This window comes from Sus scrofa, chromosome 12 (genome assembly GCF_000003025.6).
Source record: "Sus scrofa isolate TJ Tabasco breed Duroc chromosome 12, Sscrofa11.1, whole genome shotgun sequence".
Taxonomy (NCBI): domain Eukaryota; kingdom Metazoa; phylum Chordata; class Mammalia; order Artiodactyla; family Suidae; genus Sus; species Sus scrofa.
Window position 1 is genome coordinate 27,257,616 of NC_010454.4, and position 20,783 is coordinate 27,278,398.

Below are 20,783 nucleotides of genomic sequence, written 5' to 3' on the forward strand. Positions count from 1 at the left end.
ATAAGAACAGTGTAGATTTTAAAGAAAACCAATATATCTTTATAGATTTAATAAGCTCACCTGGAAATGTCCTCATAATAATACTTTACATTCGTGTCCTATAATAAATGCTAGTCACTCAGAAATTAGTTATAAGTAGTTCCAAAAGGGTACTACCAAACTATATATACACTCAAGGTCAGCATAAAGTGTAAACTTATTGGAGCTAGTTACCAAGATACCCAATGCTAAAACTCCAAAAGAAATACAAGATGGGGACAACTATATTAACCAGAATTATTATTAGAGTGTGAGTATAGTGAGAACCCAAAGGGGAATGCTCAAGTCAACTTCCTTCTGCTGATTTCTAAGCGCTCTTCTGGAAAGGAAGGTTGGTTTCACCGCAGGGCTTTAGTTTTGTTGAGTGGAGTATACACATTTTGAATCAAAGCTGAAAAGTCAGAGGACAGTAAGAAAGAGGCTGAGCTTAGCTTATTAGTTCTCAGCAGTCTCCTCTTTTGTCCTCCTGCCACAGAACTTGACCTTTCCTTTTAAAAAAAGGTCAGTGGAGTTCCCATCCTGGCACAGCGGAAACGAACCTAAGAACCATGAGGTTTGAGGGTTCGATCCCTGGCCTCGCTCAGTGGGTTAAGGATCCGGTATTGCTGTGACCTGTGGTGTAGGTAGCAAACACAGCTCAGATCACGAGTTGCTGTGGCTGTGGCGTAGGCTGGCAGTTGTAGCTCCAATTTGATCCCTAGCCTGGGAACCTCCATACGCTGAGGGTAAAGCCCTAAAAAGCAAAACAAACAAACAAAAAACCTTGGCAAGAAGCTCACATTTGTTCTTTTGTATTTATATATGTTGACAGCAGTATGGGCTAACTCTTTTTATGTTTAATAACATTAAATTATTTTTATTACTAAGCCTTTCATTTATTTCTAAGTTAAAATTTGAAACAAAACAAACAACAACAAAAAACTCCAAATGTCCCCCAGCTAGTCCTTGAGCTTGAACATGTTTATACAGCACAAAGCCACAGAGGAAAAATGTGCCTACTACATGTAGCTAGATAGCTTAGCATCTGGATACCATGTGGTAGCATGATCTATCCTATCCACAACCATAATTAAGATTTCGACTTTTCTTTTTGATCGTTATAACATGATAGCCAAAGCTTAAAAGAAATCCTAGTTGGAGAGATAAGAAAATAGACAGGTAAGAACCCCCAAGGGAGCAAAAACCACATAAAACACAAGATTTCCCCTAAATACCAAAAGGGGCTAAGGTAAAAAAACAAGTTCAAAATTATAAACCTACATCATCATCATCTTTTGCTTTTTGCCTTGCATCTTCAGCTTCTGCACGAGCTCTAGTGGGCGAGAAAAAAAAAATCAAAACATTATTTGAGTTGAGTTCACCATTTTAAAGAATAAAAGTTTAAACTACCACTAAATGATTACTTTTCTTTTCGCAGAGTATTTAGCTTCCTTCATGTAAAAGAACATTATCATAGCACTGTTCTCAGAAAACCAGGTGTTAAACAAAACTGGGTAAAGGAAAAAAAAAATCAATGTTTACAATTTCCTAACAATATTTGAACACTTTTTGGAACTTTTTTCACATCATGACATATACAAAACAATTACACTATTCAATAAATGGAAGGGTCTGTTCAGAGCAGAAGCAATCACCTGGGCATTCCACCCTATCCCAGGCAGCTCTGGGCCCTTCATGACTTGAGAGGGCCAAAGACAGCAGTCCTGGGTTTATACCTATAATCTTGGTGGCACAATGGCAAGTCTTGTTTAGAACAACATGATGAAAACTTACTTTCTAAGCTCTTCCTCTAATTCTTTGTTCTTTTCCTCTAGCTTCAGCTTGGCTTGTTTCACAGCTTCCAACTCCCCTTGCAGCACGTCTTTTTCGCAGGTAAGTTCATCCACTTTTGCTATCAAATCATTCTTCACTACATTCAGTGCATTTCTAAGAAACACATATTTCAAGAGAACCATTACAAACAAATATTCTTTCTCTTAGCTTATTTATCTTGTGGACTAAAGTAACTATACAATCATAAAGCTAAATAATAAATGAATACTTCAAAGTTATTCTACCTGATGTTGTTTGTAAATAAAGGTTAAAAAAAACCCACAAAGCAACGCCTATTTTTACTCTTCCCACATATCAACAAAGAATAAATGGATAGAGAGTTCCCTGGTGGTCTAAATGGTTAGGATTTGGTGCTTTTATGACTGTGGCCCAGGTTCAGTCCCTGGTCTAGGAACTGAGATCTCACATCAACAGATGCACACAGCAGCAAGGAAAAAAAAAAAAGAATTAGAAGTTCCTGTTGTGGGGAGTTCCCTTCATGGAGCAGCAGAAACAAATCTGACTAGCATCCATGAGGACGCAGGTTCAATCTCTGGCCTTGCTCAGTGGGTTAAGGATCCAGCATTGCCGGGAGCTAGCAACTCCCATATGCCACAAGTGCAGCCCTAAAAAGACCAAAACAACAACAACAACAACAAAAGAAGTTCCTGTTGTGGCTCGCTAGTTAAAAACCCAAAACTAGCATCCATGAGGATTCAGGTTTGAACCTGGCCTTGCTCAATGGGTTAGAATTGGCATTGCCACAAGCTGCAGGGTAGGTTACAGATGTGGCTCAGATCTCGCGTTGCTGTGGCTGTGGTGTAGGCCAGAAGCTGCAGCTCTGATTTGACCCCTAGCCTGGGAACCTCCATAGGCTGCGAGTGCGGCCCTAAAAAGCAAAAAATGGAAAGAGAGAGAAATTCTACTTGGGGAAAAAAAAAAAAAAATTCAAAGATCTAGTTCCTTTTGGATATAGTGGGCAGAGGACCTTATTAGAGCTACATTGTTTTGGATATACACAGATGTTGCAAAGTTACTCTGACATAGCAAGTTAACAAAAGGCCTAATCTGCTTTTCCATATGACTTCGGACCTCCTGCACTAAACACAACTCCAATGTGTTTGAGGGCTAAGACCCCACAAATTGTACCTGAGAATCTGCTACTATGGGGGAGAGCTCTGAAGAGGTGGGGTGCGTATAGATAAAGGCATTTATGCAGAAATAAAAGAAATCCTAGTTGGAGAGATAAGAAAATAGACAGGTAAGAACCCCCAAGGGAGCAAAAACCACATAAAACACATCTAAAAGATTAAGAGAAAGGCACAGGTACTTATAGGGTAGAAAGGAGATCAGTGAAATTAGGTCCCATTAACTATTTGCTTGTGTTTTATGTGTACACATGAGCCCACACACAGAGAAGGGGAAGGAGATGGGGTAGTGAGACTGCATTTGTACTGTGTTAAAGAAGTGCCACTGATTTGAATGAGAAGAAATTTCTGTATCTTTTGTTCCTTGTTAAAATTCTTTACTTACTTGGTTTCCAACAGTTGTGTATTTTCTAATATAAGATTCTCAACTTCACGACCCATTCCTACCAAAGATAAAAGATAAAAATCTTGAAAATAAACTTAATAAAATTATATAAAATTTTAATAAGCAAGAGTCACAAAATTTTATAAATGTTGTCTGTCCTTTAGTAATCTCATTTAGTCTATAATTTCACTTAGCATATCTACTTGTATGGATTATAAAATCATAAACAATTATCTACCACAAAACAAAGCTAAAGTTTTTGTTACTCAGTATTTTGCTTCTCATAAATTATATTTCAAAAGAATGAAGACCTCTCTGCCAAGTATTCTAAAAGGTAGCAGTATTTAGGGGGAAAAAAAAAAGAGTAGCATAAATATGGGTCAGAAATCATTACTAAATCACATGTGATACTGTAGGCTTTTGCCTAAAAATTAGGTCTTAATAATAGAGAACAGGCAGAAGCAAGAAAGATGGAACCCCAAAGCAGCTGAAACCTTACCAAAGAAATTATGGTCTTAAAGCCCATGCATTCCATGTAAAGCAAAAACAAAGAACAAGAAATGTTTTATGTAAGAAACAGCATGAAAATAGATCATTAATCTATAAAGTTTTATGCATGACATGAAAAACATCTGAAACCACAATGTAAGGATTTAATGTACAATGATGTGCAACAGACAGAAATTAGGATGATTTCCTTCATTCAGAAGTATGCCCTGATACGTTGTTCCTAAACAAATGCTTTACTAGTTCTTTCACAAAATAAAATTGAATATAATTAGCATGAAAAACCAAGCTCAGTAATATAAAGGTTTCTTCAAAGTGCCACCTCTGAAATGATAATGTTTAGTTGTCAATTTATAAATGGTGCTTAATAACTGAATGAGTACTGTAAGGTAGGTGATAGAGCACTCAATGCAAGATCCAATGCAGTCATCTTTAGGAGAAGCTATTTAGTTTGCTACTCATAAGAAACTGAAGAAATGAAACAACATTCTAGGGAATATACCTCAACAAACTGAAAAAACAGCAAAGCAAAACAAACAAAAAACACCTACCACTCCCTTATCCTAAGCTAATGTTGCAAAGTCACATACAATGGAAGAAGTAATATTCATAAACCACCTGAAAAAAGGAGGAAACATTTCTAAAGCATAAGGTAAAGGAGCTAACACGTGTATTTATTTTTAAAAAGAAATAATACTTGAAATGACTTAAAGACATTTTAAAACTCAACCAACAGAATTAAAAGTTCAGTGCTCACATATGGACTCATTTTATCTGTATTATAATTATCTCAAATATTCTCAAAAAATAAGGAACTTCTACCATGAAAACATAAATATTAGAGTAGCTTATTTAATCACCTATATATTCCCCAAAAATTAAAAACAAACTAAAAAAGTTTCCAAATAACAATTTAAAAATTAATTTTGACAAATACAGTCAACTAAACACTAATGTTAACTTTTCAATAAAGTTATAGAGTCAGAAGAAATAGGGTTATTGTTGGGTGAAAAAATTTACATAATGACTATGTTTGCTAACTCTCAAGCACATAGGGAGATAAGCATAGAAGCTGAAAATATATACAGGGAAAAAAATAGTTGAGCAGGAAAAAAAATAACGAGAAAGCATTAAATGACAACAGCAGCCATGAACACCTAGCTTAAGAAGCAATAATTATTAAAGTATTTAAAAGCATACACACCAGAATATTCTCCTGGGTAAGCAGCCCAAGAGAAAAAAAATGAATGAGAATCTCAATTAGACTGTTCAGAAAGTAAGATCTACACTCATTTATTTCAAAAAGAAGAGTCAATAAAATCGAAAAGATGTAGAGAAATCAAATAGAATGAAATGTAAATACTATAAATTAGAAAATTTTTTGAAATATGTATTCTACAGAAATCATATCCTATAATGTGGTTTCTAATGTTGAAAAATACCCATTGAAGAGTTTCTTAAAATCTAGTATATAAATTTAATATATGATCAACAGACTGTCCAAAATTTTCACTTTGAAGTGTATTGATAAAAACTAATAACTATAAGAAAAACATAACTTCAAGTGGTCCCATTTCTATTCATGACTTCGACTAAGTATAAACTTAGGTCTAACATATTTGGAAAGTTTACCTACTAAAATGTGCAAAAAACTGCCTGACAGGTTTTAAAATAATAGATTTTGGCACAGATTCTCAAGTGAGGTCCACAAATGGGCTTTCAAATTATCTGTTAATTCCTTGAGAAAGTATGCACAATTTTATCTATTTAATGTGCATTTTTTTTCAAAAGTACACTGCTCTCTTACAGATTCTCCTGTAAAGGAGCTTTAATTCCAAATGGTAAAGAAGCATAGATTTAGAGGTGAAACAAAACGTAGAACTATTTAGTAATGCATTCACTTAGCTGCTGTACTGTACGTCAAAGACTCAACAGTGAGCAAAAGACATAGCTGTCTTGGCCACACTGAGCTTAAAATCTAGCCAGGGAGACCAAATTAAAAAATTACAATAAAGTATGAAGAGTGGCATAATAAACTGCAGTGCTAGGGAAACACGTTTCGAGACAACTGAGCTTTAAGTAGGGAATCAAGGCAGAATTCCTAGAGGAGGATATGCCATTAAATCAGAGGCAAGGAGTTATGTAGATAGATATTTTTAAGAAAGGAAGCAAATGATCCTTCATGATTGCTTATGAGGGAAGTGAGAGAGATTCAGGATGGAGAACTGAGCTGATGGTGAAGTCATTCATTGAGTTAATATATGCTGGTAAAGAATAGCCTTAGGGGATAAGAACAATAAAGATGTTGATGAACTGAGCATTAGGCTTATCAACTAGATAAAGCTCTACAAGTCATCTTAAAGGTGTCTAGTATGCTGTTTGGAAGGGCTCTAGAAAATAATCTTGAGTAGAGATAAAAAAACTTTTTATCAATCAGCCATGAAAGCCAAGAAGCAACAAGAATAATAAGATTTCCCAAACATGGAAGCAGGGGGCAGAGACAGGATCCTTCCTGCAAAGAAGACTGAAAAGAAATAGTCAGAAGCAGAAAAGGATGCAGGGAAACCTGACACCACAGACCCCAGCACAGTTTTAAAGACAAATGCTATCTGAGAAGTCATGTGAATGACTGAGAAGGAACAGCTGGACACAGCAAATAAGAAGGCTGTTTCAAGAAAGGTTAGTTGGGGCAGAGCCAGATTTCAGCCTGATGAGATGCAAGTAGGACAGAGGAAATCTTGCCAGGTAAAAGCAGCCACCCTTGAGTTTCTGTTGTGTTCAGCTGGTTAAGAACCCCAATAGTATTCATGAGGATGCAGGTTCAATCCCTGACCTCAATCAGGATGGGTTAAGGATCCTGCGTTGCCTGGAACTGCAGTGTAGGTTGCAGACACAGGCTTGGATCTGGCATTGCTGTGGCTGCAGTGTAAGATGGTTGCTGCAGCTCAGATTTGACCCCTCGCCTGGGAACGTCCATATGCCAGAGGTGCAGCCCTAAAAAGAAAGAAGTCTGTTTTGTTCAGTGGTATATCACAAGCATCTAGAATAGTGCCAGAGACATAACAGACAACTATCTCATTGATAGTGCCACGAAAAGCATGACTAGAAATGAGGGGAGAATAAGTGATGGGGTGGGAAGGTACTAAAGCTATGGGGTCACGGGAGGGTAGTAGTTTTAAGTGGAAAATACCTAAATATGTTTAAATGATAATAGGAAGAAGTTAGTAAAAATAGTAATGTTGAAAATATAGAATTTAGGAGTTCCCATTGACTTAGCAGGTTAAAACTTCGACACTGTGTCCGTGAGGATGCGGGTTCCATCCCTGGCCTCAGTCAGTGGGTTAAGGATCTTGTATTGTTGCACGCTGTGGTGTAGGCTGTAGATGCAGCTTGGATCTGCTGTGGCTGTGCTGTGGGCCTGTAAACGAAGCTCTGATGCAACCCCTAGCCCAGGAACTTCCTTATGCCAAAGCTGTGGCCATAAAAAGAACATAAAAATTATGTAAAAAAATATAGAATTCAGGAGTTCCCTTGTGGCACACTGGGTTAAAGATCCAGTGTTGTTGGCACATGTTTGATCCCCAGCCCAGGAATTTCTACATGCCCAGGTGCCTTCCATATATATATATATACATACATATACAAAATTTAATCAAGAGAAAGATAATACCAAGTAGGATATATGAATGTATATTTCCAAGTTCTAGAATGTGGCCATGAAGAGTAAGTGACCAAAGTGAATGGAGAAAAGGATCATTGAAAACAAGAGACACCAATCAAGATAAAGGACAAAGTGCAGAGGATTATCTCTTTTAAATTATTAAAACTGAAAAAAAGTAATCTAAATACTGAGTACATGTATAATGATTTCAAAAACAAGAGAAGAGTTTCATAACACAGTAATTAGAAAAATGAATAATGAGTTATAGAAATGGAGTATGTATTTATTTATCAACAGAAGATCATTTAAGGAACTTTGAAAAACAATTTCGCTAGTTTAACTATGTTCTATTTACTGAGAATTACTATTGCTGAAATGAAGAGACGCCAAGGACCAACTATGTGCCTTGGAGATTTCATTTAACATCTTTGACCAAAAATATTCATACTGGCATAAATCATTACACTTAAGGTAATATATTAAAATCCTCTAACATTCTAGAGATAAACATATCAATATATGCAAAAGCAAAAGACAGTAGTTTACAGTCTATTTCTTATTTTCAAAATGGAAAGGAAATAAGGATTTTGCTTTTACCTATTTATTATGCTCAATTTCCTGACTTAAAGAATGGAAGCTGGAGTTCCCATCCTGGCTCATTGGTTAATGAACCCGACTAGTATCCATGAGGACGTGGGTTCAATCTCCGCCTTTGCTGAGTGGGTTAAGGATTTGGCGTTGCCATGAGCTGAGGTGTAGATCACAAATGTGGCTCAGATCCAGAGTTGCTGTAGCTGTGGTGTTGGCCGGCAGCTGTAGCTCCGATTCGACCCCTAGCCTGGGAACCTCCATGTGCCACAGGTGTGGCCCTAAAAAGACAAAACAACCCCTGCCTCCAAAAAAAGAATGGAAGCTTTTAGAAAATACTTAATTTAAAAGACCACAATTATTTCTAAGTACTATGTGGCTTCTTCTTCTTTTTTGTTTTGTTTTAATTTAGGGCCGCACCTGCAGCATATGGAAGTTCCCCAGCTAAGGGTCAAATCAGAGCTGCAGCTGCCATCCTAAGCCTACACCATAGCCACAGAAACACCAAATCTGAGACACATGTGTGACCTACACCATAGCTCACGGCAACACCGGATCCTTAACTCACTGAGCGAGGCCAGGGATCCAATCCGCAACCTCATGGATACTAGTCGGGTTTGTTACTGCTGAGCCACAATGGGAACTCTGCATGTGGATTCATAATTCTTCATGAAAAAAAGTTTGAGGCCACCTACCTCAATAATGATATTATTCAATATTGGATTATAAAGCAGCAGAGGGTACAAAACACATTAAAAAGTACCTCACCCTGGTTAGACACGAAGGGAAAGCATGAAGGAATTTTTGTGGGTGATGTATATTGATTCTGATGGTGGTTACACAACTGTATGCATTTGTCAAAATAAAGAATTCACTAAAAGAGTGCACTTTACTGTATATCAATTTGAATATGTTTCAATATTTTAAACTTCTTTTAACATTTTTTGCAACTGCCCTGTCTGCCCCTCAGTTATGCTAGGGAGTCCGCTTCTTAAACTGGTCAAATCTTAAAAGGAACTTTTCATGCATAACTTAATGTTAACAAAGTTAGAGTATAAACTTAAATGTAAAAATGGAATGTTCCTTAAGAATTAATCTTTTAGCCTTTCTTTAGAAATGTAAACTCATTTACTTACTTCCAATGTTTTACTTATTAGACTTGGATGGTAGGAATTTATGTCTAATGCAGAACACTTCTATTTATACACTTTCAGTCTCTCTTACTTTGGATAAGACTGTGGGCTCGGTTTAGATAGAACTTGTGTTTCCATCAAAAACTATCTGTCAAGGACATAATTGGTAATCATTAAATTTAACATAAATGAATGTAAGTAAGACTATAGTCACAAGAATTTACAAATAGCACCTTTTGAGAACAGTGTAATCTATATTAAATCTACACTAAGAGATACAAAAAATGTTTGAAAACCAGAATCTATTCCAAAGGTATAGATTTTTAATACTATAAGGTTTCCAATTTCTGTAAGGTCTTAAGTTACAAGAAAGGCACGCCTAAGCTAACTGACAAGTCAGAGTCATATAATTATTGTTGAAAGCAACTTTAGAGATCACCTAGACCAGAAGCAAAACTTTTAAGGGCCAGATGGCAAATATTTTAGCCTTTGTAAACGACATAATCTCTGTTGCCGTCAACTCTGCTGCTGTAGTGCAAAAGCAACTACAGACAATATATAAACAAATGAGTGTGGCTGTGTCCCAAAAAAACTTTATTTGTATACATGGGTGGGGAGCTATGGATTTGCCCCAAGAGCTACAGTTTGTCCAATCCCTGAACTAGAACCCAACTCTTTCTTTTAATACACAAAAAAACCTAAGGTTCAGAGAATTTAAGCTACTTGGCAAAGATCACCAGATAAACAGCAGAAGAGCCAAATGCAGTAAGTATTCTTTTCAAACCAGATATTTTTCAACAATTCAAACTCTGAAGATTACATTTCCCGAAGAGCTAAAATTTTACAGAATACTCTGTGAAATCTCAGAAAATTCAAGTGTTGTAGTTTCCTATTTAATTAAGGTCAACAGAATTTAATGAAATCTATATAAGCCAAAAAGTAACAATCCATCTATCCATAAATCTATATATATTGACACTATATTACTATGTTTATGTCATACTGTTCTCAGAATAGTTTAATAAATTATGTTATATGAATTTAATATACAAATTAGAATGCAATTCAATTCTAGGCACATCCGCATGTGAAGACACTTTCATTTAAAACTTTCATGATCTCAAAGAAAGGTTAATAATTCCTATTAACCATCTAAAAGTGCAATAATTCTGCTCCAATGAGCAGTTATGGACATTTAAAGAAATTGTCCATTAAATCATTTAAAAAATTTTTAAAAACAGAATGAGAGAGTTCACATTGTGGCTCAGCAGGTTATGAACCCAACTATCCATGAGGATGTGGGTTTGATCCCTGGCCTTGCCCAGTTTGTTAAGGCTCTGGTGTTGCTGTGAGCTGTGGTGTAGGTTGCAGATGTGGCTCGGATCTGGCATGGCTATGGCTGTGGCCGAGCTATAGCTCAGATTCGACCCCTAGCCTGGGAAATTCCATATGCCTTGGGTGCGGTCCTAAAAAAGTGGGTAAAAAAAAAAAAAAAAAAAAAAGCAGAAAACCCCGCACAAACAGTATGATACTACTCCAGATAAACTACCATACCTAGTAAATCTGCTCCTTCATCCACATCTCCAATTAGGCCTGAACCAGCTGAAGAGAGTTCTTCAAAGAGAGATTCTGTATTGCGATCAAAAGCTTTGTTCTCTATGCCTTTGGTGGGAGTGCTATGCAACAAAACAACAAAACCAAATCAACCAATGTGTCAAAAAATTTTAACAGTGCAAAATGAATACAAAAGGCTAAGTTACATAGGAATATTTCACCTGTAATTTACATTTAATATAAAATATAATTTAAAAGAATTTCTCACAGGTTTACTAAGAAAGCTAGCTCCATTAAACTCCACGGAGAGAACTGCTGAAGAAAATTTAGAATGTTTCTGCAGTGATATTGTAGTGAACACAAACAATAAATAGCAGCTAACAAAGAGCATTACTCTGCATTGTATCAGGCACTGGTCTAGCACAAACCACCTTATTAAAATCTTCACACCTCCTCTACAAAAGAGCTGCTGATATTATCCCAATTTCACAGAAAAGGAAACTAAAGAGGTTAAGGTATTGGTCAAAATCATCCACCAAATGAGTCCAAGAGGCAAGATTCAAACCAGGCAGCCAAGCTTCAGAATCCATAATCTTAACTATCACGGTTTATGTATCTAGGTAAAAATTGGTATGGTCATTTTATTTTCCTTTTAAGGGCAACTTGGCAGTATCCACTAAAATTTAAAATGCAAATACCCACTGACCCAAGAATTTGATGTCCAAAAAACTTCCCATAGTTCTCCTCTTGCAGCACAACAGGTTATGGATCTGACAGTGCCTTAAGGCTAGGCCATCAGGGAATTCCTAAAAGTGCTTTATAAAAAGCAAGTTGCGGGAGTTCCCTGGTGGCCTAGTGTTTAAGGACTTGGTGTTGTCACTGTAGTGGCTTGGGTTCAATCCCTGTCCTGCCATAGGTGTGGACACACACACACACACACAAGTTGCAATACAGTCCTTTTTTGCAGGTGTGGAGGGGAATGGGGAAATGTGCGTGTATGTTTGTGCATTAATATTACATTAATAGAAATTATCTACAAAGGATTTCCAATTAAATATGGTGAATAATAGTTATTTATCACCCAATAATTCAGAAACTCAACTAAAATGACAATAAAGGAATTAAGAAGGTATAAGCCCACAAGGACGTAGAGAACAGAAAAGGAAACTATAGCAGATAAGGAATTCCCTCATGGCTCAGTGGGTTAAGGATCTAGCAATATTACCGTTATGGCTCAGGTATACTGTGCCATGGGTTTGATCCATGGCCCAGGAACTTTTGCATGCCAAAGGTGCAGTTGAAGAAAAAAAACTATAGCAGATTAAATATAAATAAAATTATATAAGATGGAAAACAAATGGGCAAACAATAGAAACAGATCCATACAAGAGCTGAAACTTAAGCCATTAGTATTTAAGTTAGTATGCGGCCAGAGGCCCTAAAAGGCCCAGAAACTTAAGGAACCAGCAATCTTCAGAGAGAAGCATGCAAGAGGGAACATAGATAGAATGAAAGATAGCACAAGAAATAATACGAGATCTAAATCCAATCCACTAGAATACTGAGACCTTCCTTCCATATTGTTCTCTGAACAATGGAAGCCAAGGTTAAATGTTAGAGGGAGAAAACTTTAGAATCAGCAATCATTTACTTAAGTATGAGCAAAACAGCCACAGAACAGTAGATATTCAAAGAAGCAGTAAATCTACTATCAAATCTATTATGATAGTAAAATTCTATCATAATATTTAGAGCCCCCAAACAGGAGTTCCCATCGTGGCACATCAGGAACAAATCCGACTAGGAATCATGAGGTTGTGGGTTCGATCTCTGGTCTTGCTCAGAGAGTTAAGGATCTAGCATTGCCGTGAGTTGTGGTGTGGGTCACAGACACAGCTCAGATCTGGTGTTGCTGTGGCTGTAGTGTAGGCAGGCAGCTGAAGCTCCAGTTAGACCCTTCACCTGGGAACTTCCATATGCTGCAGGTACAGCCCTAAAAACCAAAAAAAAAAAAAAAAAAAAAAAAAAAAGCATCCCAAACAAATGGACTGTGACAGGAAAAGGAAACAATGAATGCAGACATGCAGACAATAAGGGAAAAAACTTATTTTTTCATAATAAATGTTACATTCATAAGAGAATTGTACGATGTTTTTTTAAAGGTAGCTATCCGAGAAAAACAAAAAACAAATTTTTAGAAAAAAATTGATGAGCATTGAAAGAGAAAGTTGAAGAAATCACCCAGAAGTTGTAACAAAATAGAAGAGACAAAAAGGAGGAGGAAAGGGAATTATGAGGGTCAGGCCAGGATGTTCAATATCTGATAGATGTTCTCCAAAAGAGAGAAATAAAGAGAAAATTTCTCAACTGGGAAACACAAATATCCAGATAAAAAGACCTTTACATCAAATATATAATCATGAACTTTTAAAAGGAAAAAAACAAAACAACCAAAAAAAAACCAAAACAGGGATAAAGGGAAAATCTTAAAAAGCTTACAGAGACAATACAAAAGAATCCAAAGAGCAATACTCCAAATTTAACATGACAATGAAGCAATGTCTTCACAATTCTAAAGGAAAACTTCTGAAGATTTTCCAACCTAGCAGTTCCCCTCATGGATCAGTGGTAACGAACCCAACTAGTATCTATGAGGATACAGGTTCTGTCCCTGGCCTTGCTCAGTGGGTTAAAGGATCTGGCGTTGCAGTGAGCTGTAGTATAGGTTGCAAGTGCAGCTCAGATCCTAATGCTGCTGTGGCTGTGGTATAAGCCAGCAGCTATAGCTCCTATTTGACCCCTAGTCAGGGAACCTCCACATGCCGCATACGCGGCCCTACAAAGCAAAAAATAAAATTAAATTAAATTTAAAAACATAACAAAAAAATTCCAACCTAGAATTTTGCATTCAGCCAAACTACCACTCATGTCTTTGAATAACATTTACCACATTCAAGTTGTCAAAAAACTGACTCCAGAGTTCCGTTGTGGCGCAGTGGAAACGAATCCAACTAGGAACCATGAGGTGGCGGATTCGATCCTTGGCCTTGCTCAGTGGGTTAAGATCCGGCATTGCTGTGAGCTGTGGTGTAGGTCGCAGACGTGGCTCAGATCTGGTGTTGCTGTGGCTGTGGTGTAGGCTGACAGCTACAGCTCTGATTGGACCCCTAGCCTGGGAACCTCCATATGCCACAGGTGCGGCCTTTAAAAAGGGTTAAAAAAGACAAAAACCAAACAAACAAAAAAACTGACTCCTCCCCACAGCCTTTGCCAAGAAGGATAGTTATATATGTAGTGTGTGTGTGTGTGTGTGTGTGTGTGTATCTCCTCTGTCCAGGAGGTGGGAGTTAGGCCACTCCCCTTCTTCCCCCAGTGAACTGTGTAGCAACCTCCTGCCACAGTGGGCAGGGGCTCCCAAAGCTCGTTCCCAGGACATCTTTAAGACTGAGGCGCTGCAGCAACATGAGTAACCAGCTTATTTGTTCCTAACCAAGATTTTGTTATGGGGGGGAGTGGGGATGGAGGCCGGGGAGCCTTGAGCCATGGGTAGGTGGGTTCCTGACTTTTGCTGTGTGGCGACTATCATCCTGAAGGCCTTGTTCAGAACTTCTGTAAATGCTAGCACACCCCAGTCCTGCTTGCCCTCTCAGATCCTTGGTATCTCCTGCACACTGTTTGTCCATCTCCTTCAAAGGCTGTGCATCCTTCCTGCTGGAGTGGCTGTATCCCCTGAGTGTTAAGTACACCCTGCTGTCAAGTAAGCACTGAGCAAAGCACCTGCCGCCTTCTAAGAAAGGCCCTTCTCTTGGTGTTCTTTATGCTGTGAATCTTTCCATCGGAGGAACTCTTGAGCCTACAGAGGAAGGGTATCCATGGCTCCACCGAGGGACTGTGAATGGGAACTAAGAATGAAGAAGGGCTGTGGAAGCCGTCCCTCTCCCTTTGACTCATGCTTTGGCAAAATCATGACTGAGTATGGCTTTGAAAGGTGTCTTTTCTACACTGATGCCAAGTTCAGTTTGTAGCATTTATAACCATTTGGTATGGTTTGGGGATTTTCTTCCCCAATAAAAAGAGCAGCACTCAGTGAGAAATACGCTAGTTTTAATTCCCACTGTGAGGAACATGCTAGTTTTAATTCATGTTGATTCCTGTAAGCATTTGACTGACTCACAAGTATTTCCCCCAGAACTTTTTCAGGAAATAGGTATCATTTGGCTGATAACTGCTTAGTGACTTCAGGTTGCTTAATTCATTGGACAGAGGTAGTAATTTATTTTAAAGATAAAGTGGTTAAGTGAGGAAATTTATAAAGCTAAATACTATATATTTTATTTTTCATACGTTTTAAGTGCAAATATGTAGAAATTCATTTGTAGGACAAGCTGACATACCCATTCTGACACTGTATGCTACAAGAACTCTTACGATGGCATTTTGATTAAAGTGCACTGGAAGATACAAAAAGAAAAAGAGAAAAGAAACATATAAAACAGAAACAATAAAACTCCCCCCAAGGTTTTTTGATTGTTAAATCAAAAACCTAAATTAAAGAAATACAAAGTCGTAAAAGAAAGTAAATGTAACCTAATAGTATATTTTATGGCTAGGCTGTGATTAGTATTTATATAATCATGATATAAATAATGAATGTTAATGTAACAAAAACTGAGATATAATTATATTAGGAGGATGAAAGGAAAGACGATGGTTTAAAGAGATATAAAGTTAATAATCAATATTACATCCTTTATAAAACCAGGCCTCCTCATTTGATCCAAAGAATTCAGAAATTTGAGTGACCATATTTTCAATTTTCCCAAAGATAGTACACAGCTAGTACTGTTATAGATACACAGAGTATAGGTAATCCATTATATACAAGGAGTGCCTTAGGGCATTGGGACTTAATTTTCCCACAGAATTCCAACTGAGAAAAAAAGGGACCAAGGAAGAACAGCAGAAGGATATGATTTAAATACCTGAAGATAAATACCCCAAAACAACTGAGAAGGGATACAAATTGCCTCTCAGGAGTGAGAATGAGGGGTCAGTAGGGGCAAGGGACAACTACTGGCCTTCATATTTTCTATTACCATTTGACTTTAATACTGCATACGTGCTTTAGCCTAATGAAAAAATGTTTTTGATTTTTAAAAAGAGGTTCAGAATGACAAGAGTGTACAACCGTTAAGTAGAAGCTCTATTTCCTAGGTTTAGGAGAAGATGGATAAGAAGCAAATTTCATTGTTTACACTCTGCAATGTTTAATTTCTCAAATAAACAATAAAGGAAAAAATATTTTAATATGACACAGCCTCTGAAATCAGAGTCCCAGACTGAGTCCCAGCTCCACCTCTTGCTAGGTTGGTAATCTTGGACAAGTTACTATACAATTCTGAGCCTCCTTATTGATCAAATGAGGGTGAAGACATCTACCTCAAAGGTTATAATTAAGATAAAATTATATGGGAGTTCTCGCTATGGCAGAGCTACCGGTCTAGCGGGATTTGTTTCCACTGAGCCATGAAGGGAACTCCCTCTGTGCTGTTCTTGAACATCAGTCTATTTCAGATGACCTTCGTTAAGATGATTATATATAGCCGTCCTCTTCCCACCACTAAACAACCTCCCTATGTAAAAAGATACTTAAAATGAGACTAATTCCTTCCAGCAATGAAATCACTACTTTTTGAAGGAAAAAAGTCTCTTCTGATCTGAGGGAAGGAATAAATTTTCCTCAAATTATTCCTTTCCCCATTTTTGCTTTTATGTTTTCCCAAGTTCCAAAAAACATAAAATACTCATTTTTTATCCCCATCCTCCCAGTCCCTGATGTTGCAAAGGTAACACTTTATATAACATTTAAACCATATATAACACTCAGCTTCAATAACAGAAGACTGAAATATACTATCGACATTTTTTTTTTTTGTCTTTTTGCTATTTCTTTTGGCCGCTCCCGCGGCATATGGAGATTCCCAGGCTAGGGGTCTAATCGGAGCCGTAGCCACCAGCCTACACCAGAGCCACAGCAACACGGGATCCGAGCCGCGTCTGCAACCTACACCACAGCTCACGGCAACGCCGGATTGTTAACCCACTGAGCAAGGGCAGGGACCGAACCCGCAACCTCATGGTTCCTAGTCGGATTCGTTAACCACTGCGCCACGACAGGAACTCCTAGTATCGACATTTCTTCATCAAAATTTCTGAATATATTTTGGTCAGAGACCCAAGGACAACAGTATGCTTCTGGGAGCAAGAAAAGAGGGTAAGATGTCCTAATTTGACATTTATCATACCTTGAGCCTTTATATCCACTGAGATCTTTGTCCATATCCAACTCAGGAGTGGATTCAATGATTGCCTGAACTTCTGACTTCTCTTCATTTTCAGCAGAGCCTTAAAGCATAACATAAATAATGCAAATAACACATACTGCCCTTGATATGAAAATCCTTTTACTTCTATGGTTTTAAATATATTATTTGATCATAAAAAATTTTAAAGAGTTGATTCTAGCAAACACAAGGTTAGATGGAAAGTACATGCTATATTCAACTAATAGTTGATATCAGAAATTAATTAAATAACCAAAAAGTTTCATTTGTGTTTCTTGGGACATAGTGCTGTGTACACAGGTCAGAACTCGCTGTTTCCATTCTATTTAATGGGTAGAATAGAGAGAAGTTAAAGACAAAGACTGGGAATTCCTTGGTGGTCTAGTGATTAGGATTCAACGCTTTCATGGCTGTGGCCCAGGTTCAATCCCCTGTCTTATAACTGAGATCCCACATCAGGCCGTTGCACACCTCAGCCAAAAAAAAAGAGACAAAGACTAATGACCTAAGAAAGGGAACAGAAAAAGACTGCCCTCCTGCCTTTCAAGCTCTCCAGTGCTCCAGTCCTCACTCCCCCTTTTTCTCTCCAAAACCTTAATCATTATCTTTTTTTTTTTTTTTTTAAGCATATGGAAGTTCCCGGGCTAGAGGTCGAATTGGAGCTACAGCTGCCAGCCTACGATACAGCCACAGCAACGCCAGATCCAAGCCACATCTGCAACCTACATCACAGCTCACAGCAATGCCAGATCCTTAACCCACTAAACAAGGCCAGGGATCGAACCCGCATCCTTATGGATACTAGTTGGGTTCACTACCAGTGAGCCACAATGGGAATTCCTAATTATTACTTCTTTTAAGCTTATTTACAATTGAGTACAATTTTCTAAGTTTACAGTCCAACACCCCAAAGATGTATGTTCTCACGCCCACATCATCTGGATTTATTAAATACTTTGCTAGCCAGGAAGGAATCAGGGTCACTTACCTATTGATACATTTCTAGTTTCTTGGGCTACCTGTACTTCAATGTGCTTGCTTATCTCTGACTTGTCTGGTGTTTCTGCAACCTTCACAAAACCTTCATTATCTTCATTTAAGGGAGTATCAGCAGGAATTGCTGCTACATCAGAAGCAGCTGTTGATGCTGGAGTGGTAGCTTTAGATCCTCCTTGGCTAACATCAGAAAGTTCATCCTACAAGCAAATAATTAGAGAAAAAAATCTGATTAGCAATTTATTTAAAATTATTTCTAAAATGGAGAAAGAAACTTGAGAGAAAAGTCTATCAAAAAACACTAAGTCACTGATTACCAAAGGAAATCATAAATAATCCCTGCAGATAACTTTCAAGTAATTAGGAAATATTTAAGTAATCATATTTTACTAGACATACACAAGATTCTTCTAAATAGAAAATCTGAAGATAAAAGCAGATTGAAGTTGTTAGTAATAAAATTATATATTAATCAGAGTTTGTAATGACAGCTCTAATTTGTACAATCATTTTATAATAAAGACCTATTTCAAGACAGAACATGTACTGTGTAGTAGCTACTCCAAAACAGCAATGGAATAACAAGATTCTTAATCTGAGGACAGTTTTGTTCTTTTTTTTTGCTTTTTGCTTTTTAGGGCTGTACCCACAGCATAAGGAGGCTCCCAGGCTAGGGGCTGAATCAGAGCTACAGCTACTGGCCTACACCACAGCCACAGCCACGCCGATCCAAGCCGTGTCAGTAACCTACACCGCAGCTCACGGCAAAGCCAGATCCTTAACCCACTGAGCGAGGCCAGGGATTGAACCCACAACCTCATGGTTCCTAGTCAGATTCATTTCCACTGCACCACAACGGGAACTCGTAGTTTTCTTCCTAAAATATCTTGCATACAGATCATTTGAAGTGCTTGTAGAAAGGACAGATTCTAAGTCCAAGTCCAGACTCTAGGCAGTGAGATCAGGTAATCTGTGTGTTAACAGACAATCCAGGTGATCTACATACTCGTTAAAATTTAATAACACTTCTAAAGTATGCAGACTTTAAGAAGTATATACCCAGAGGGAAAATTTATGTAAAAATACGTATACAATGTATTTTTCTAGGAAAAGAATCTACAACTTTCATCAGATTTTCAAAATTAAAAACAGCTGTTCAGGGAGTTCCTGTTGTGGCTCAGTGGTAACAAACCTGACTAGTATCCACAAGGATACACATTCCATTCCTGGCTTTTGGAAGGTTAAGGACCCAGTGCTGCTCGTGGCTGTGGTGTAGGCAGGCAGCTGCTGCAGCTCCCATTCGACTCCTAGCCTGGGAACTCCTATAGGCTGTGGGTATGGCCCTGAAAGGCAAAAAAAACAAAACAAAACAACAGTTGTCCAATGGGTACCAATAATGAGACAGCTCTTTATGCAAAGTACCCACGTCTTAAAAAAAAAGAGATCCTGACAAAATGTTTACTACTAGTAATGATGATGATGACGATTAGTATGAATTTACCAAATGTATAATTTTGGATAAGGTATGAATTTTTTCTATACCTACATTTTCTCCTATGTATAAAATAGAGATAATGGTATCCAGTTCATTGAGTTATTCTAAATTTTTCTATATAAAGACTTAGCAATGTGTTCACATATACTAAATGTTTAAAATGTTGAGTATTACAATTTATAATAATACATTATGCACAACTTTGAAAATTTTGCAATACATGCTTTTGGCATAAGATAAAAAAAAGAATATATAAACATATTGAGTTGTGCTATCTATGGTGAGGGATGATTATTAGTGATTTTTATCTCCCTCTTTAACCTTTTTTTTTTTTTTGTCTTTTGTCTTTTTGTTGTTGCTATTTCTTGGGCCGCTCCCACGGCATATGGAGGTTCCCAGGCTAGGGGTTGAATCGGAGCCTTAGCCACCGGCCTACGCCAGAGCCACAGCAACGCGGGATCCGAGCCGCGTCTGCAACCTACACCACAGCTCACGGCAACACCGGATCGTTAACCCACTGAGCGAGGGCAGGGACCAAACCCGCAACCTCATGGTTCCTAGTCGGATTCGTTAACCACTGCGCCACGACAGGAACTCCTCTTTAAACTTTTTTTTTTTTTTTTTCCATATCCATAGCTTGTGGAAGTTCCCAGGCCAGGGCTTAAATTTGTGCTGTTTCAACCTGCACTACAGCTGTGGCAAGACCAGATCATAAACTCAATATGCCACATGGGAACTTTCTTTTTTTAACTTTTGTTCTTTTTATGTCCACAACCCCTAGCATATGAAAGTTCTGGGACCAAGGTCTGGATCCAAGCTGCAGCTGTGACAATGGTTGATACTTCTAAACTACTGCAATAGCCAGGGACTGAGTCACTGCAGTTGAATTCTCCCCCTCCCCCCCCCTTTTTTTTTAAGGCCCCACCTGTGGCATATGGAAATTCTGGGGCTAAGGGTCGAATTGGAGCTGTAGCTGCTGGCCTATGCCACAGCCACAGCAATGCTGGATTCAAGCCATGTCTGCAACCTACACCAAAGTTTATACCAACGCCAGGTCCTTAACCTATTGACCAAGGACAGGGATTAAACCCGAATCCTCACAGACACTACATGGGGTTCTT

General features: G+C 37.9%; 1 protein-coding gene across 20 annotated transcripts in view; it reads right to left on the reverse strand.

The window, feature by feature from the left end:
- The window catches only part of SPAG9 (sperm associated antigen 9), a 144,961-nt gene that overhangs the window by 32,239 nt on the left and 91,939 nt on the right, over nucleotides 1-20,783 (reverse strand). For 15 of the 20 annotated variants that reach the window (XM_021067204.1, XM_021067203.1, XM_021067206.1 and 12 more), the window contains 6 exons: nucleotides 18,160-18,367; nucleotides 17,133-17,232; nucleotides 10,828-10,949; nucleotides 3,385-3,442; nucleotides 1,813-1,965; nucleotides 1,300-1,351 (listed from right to left, as the gene is read on the reverse strand). In XM_021067204.1, the coding sequence (XP_020922863.1) occupies nucleotides 1,300-1,351; nucleotides 1,813-1,965; nucleotides 3,385-3,442; nucleotides 10,828-10,949; nucleotides 17,133-17,232; nucleotides 18,160-18,367 (693 nt within the window). Of the gene's footprint in view, nucleotides 1-1,299; nucleotides 1,352-1,812; nucleotides 1,966-3,384; nucleotides 3,443-3,883; nucleotides 3,899-5,095; nucleotides 5,108-10,827; nucleotides 10,950-17,132; nucleotides 17,233-18,159; nucleotides 18,368-20,783 lie in introns of all 20 variants that reach the window. The other 5 variants (XM_021067194.1, XM_021067199.1, XM_021067195.1 and 2 more) reach the window with 2 other exon arrangements.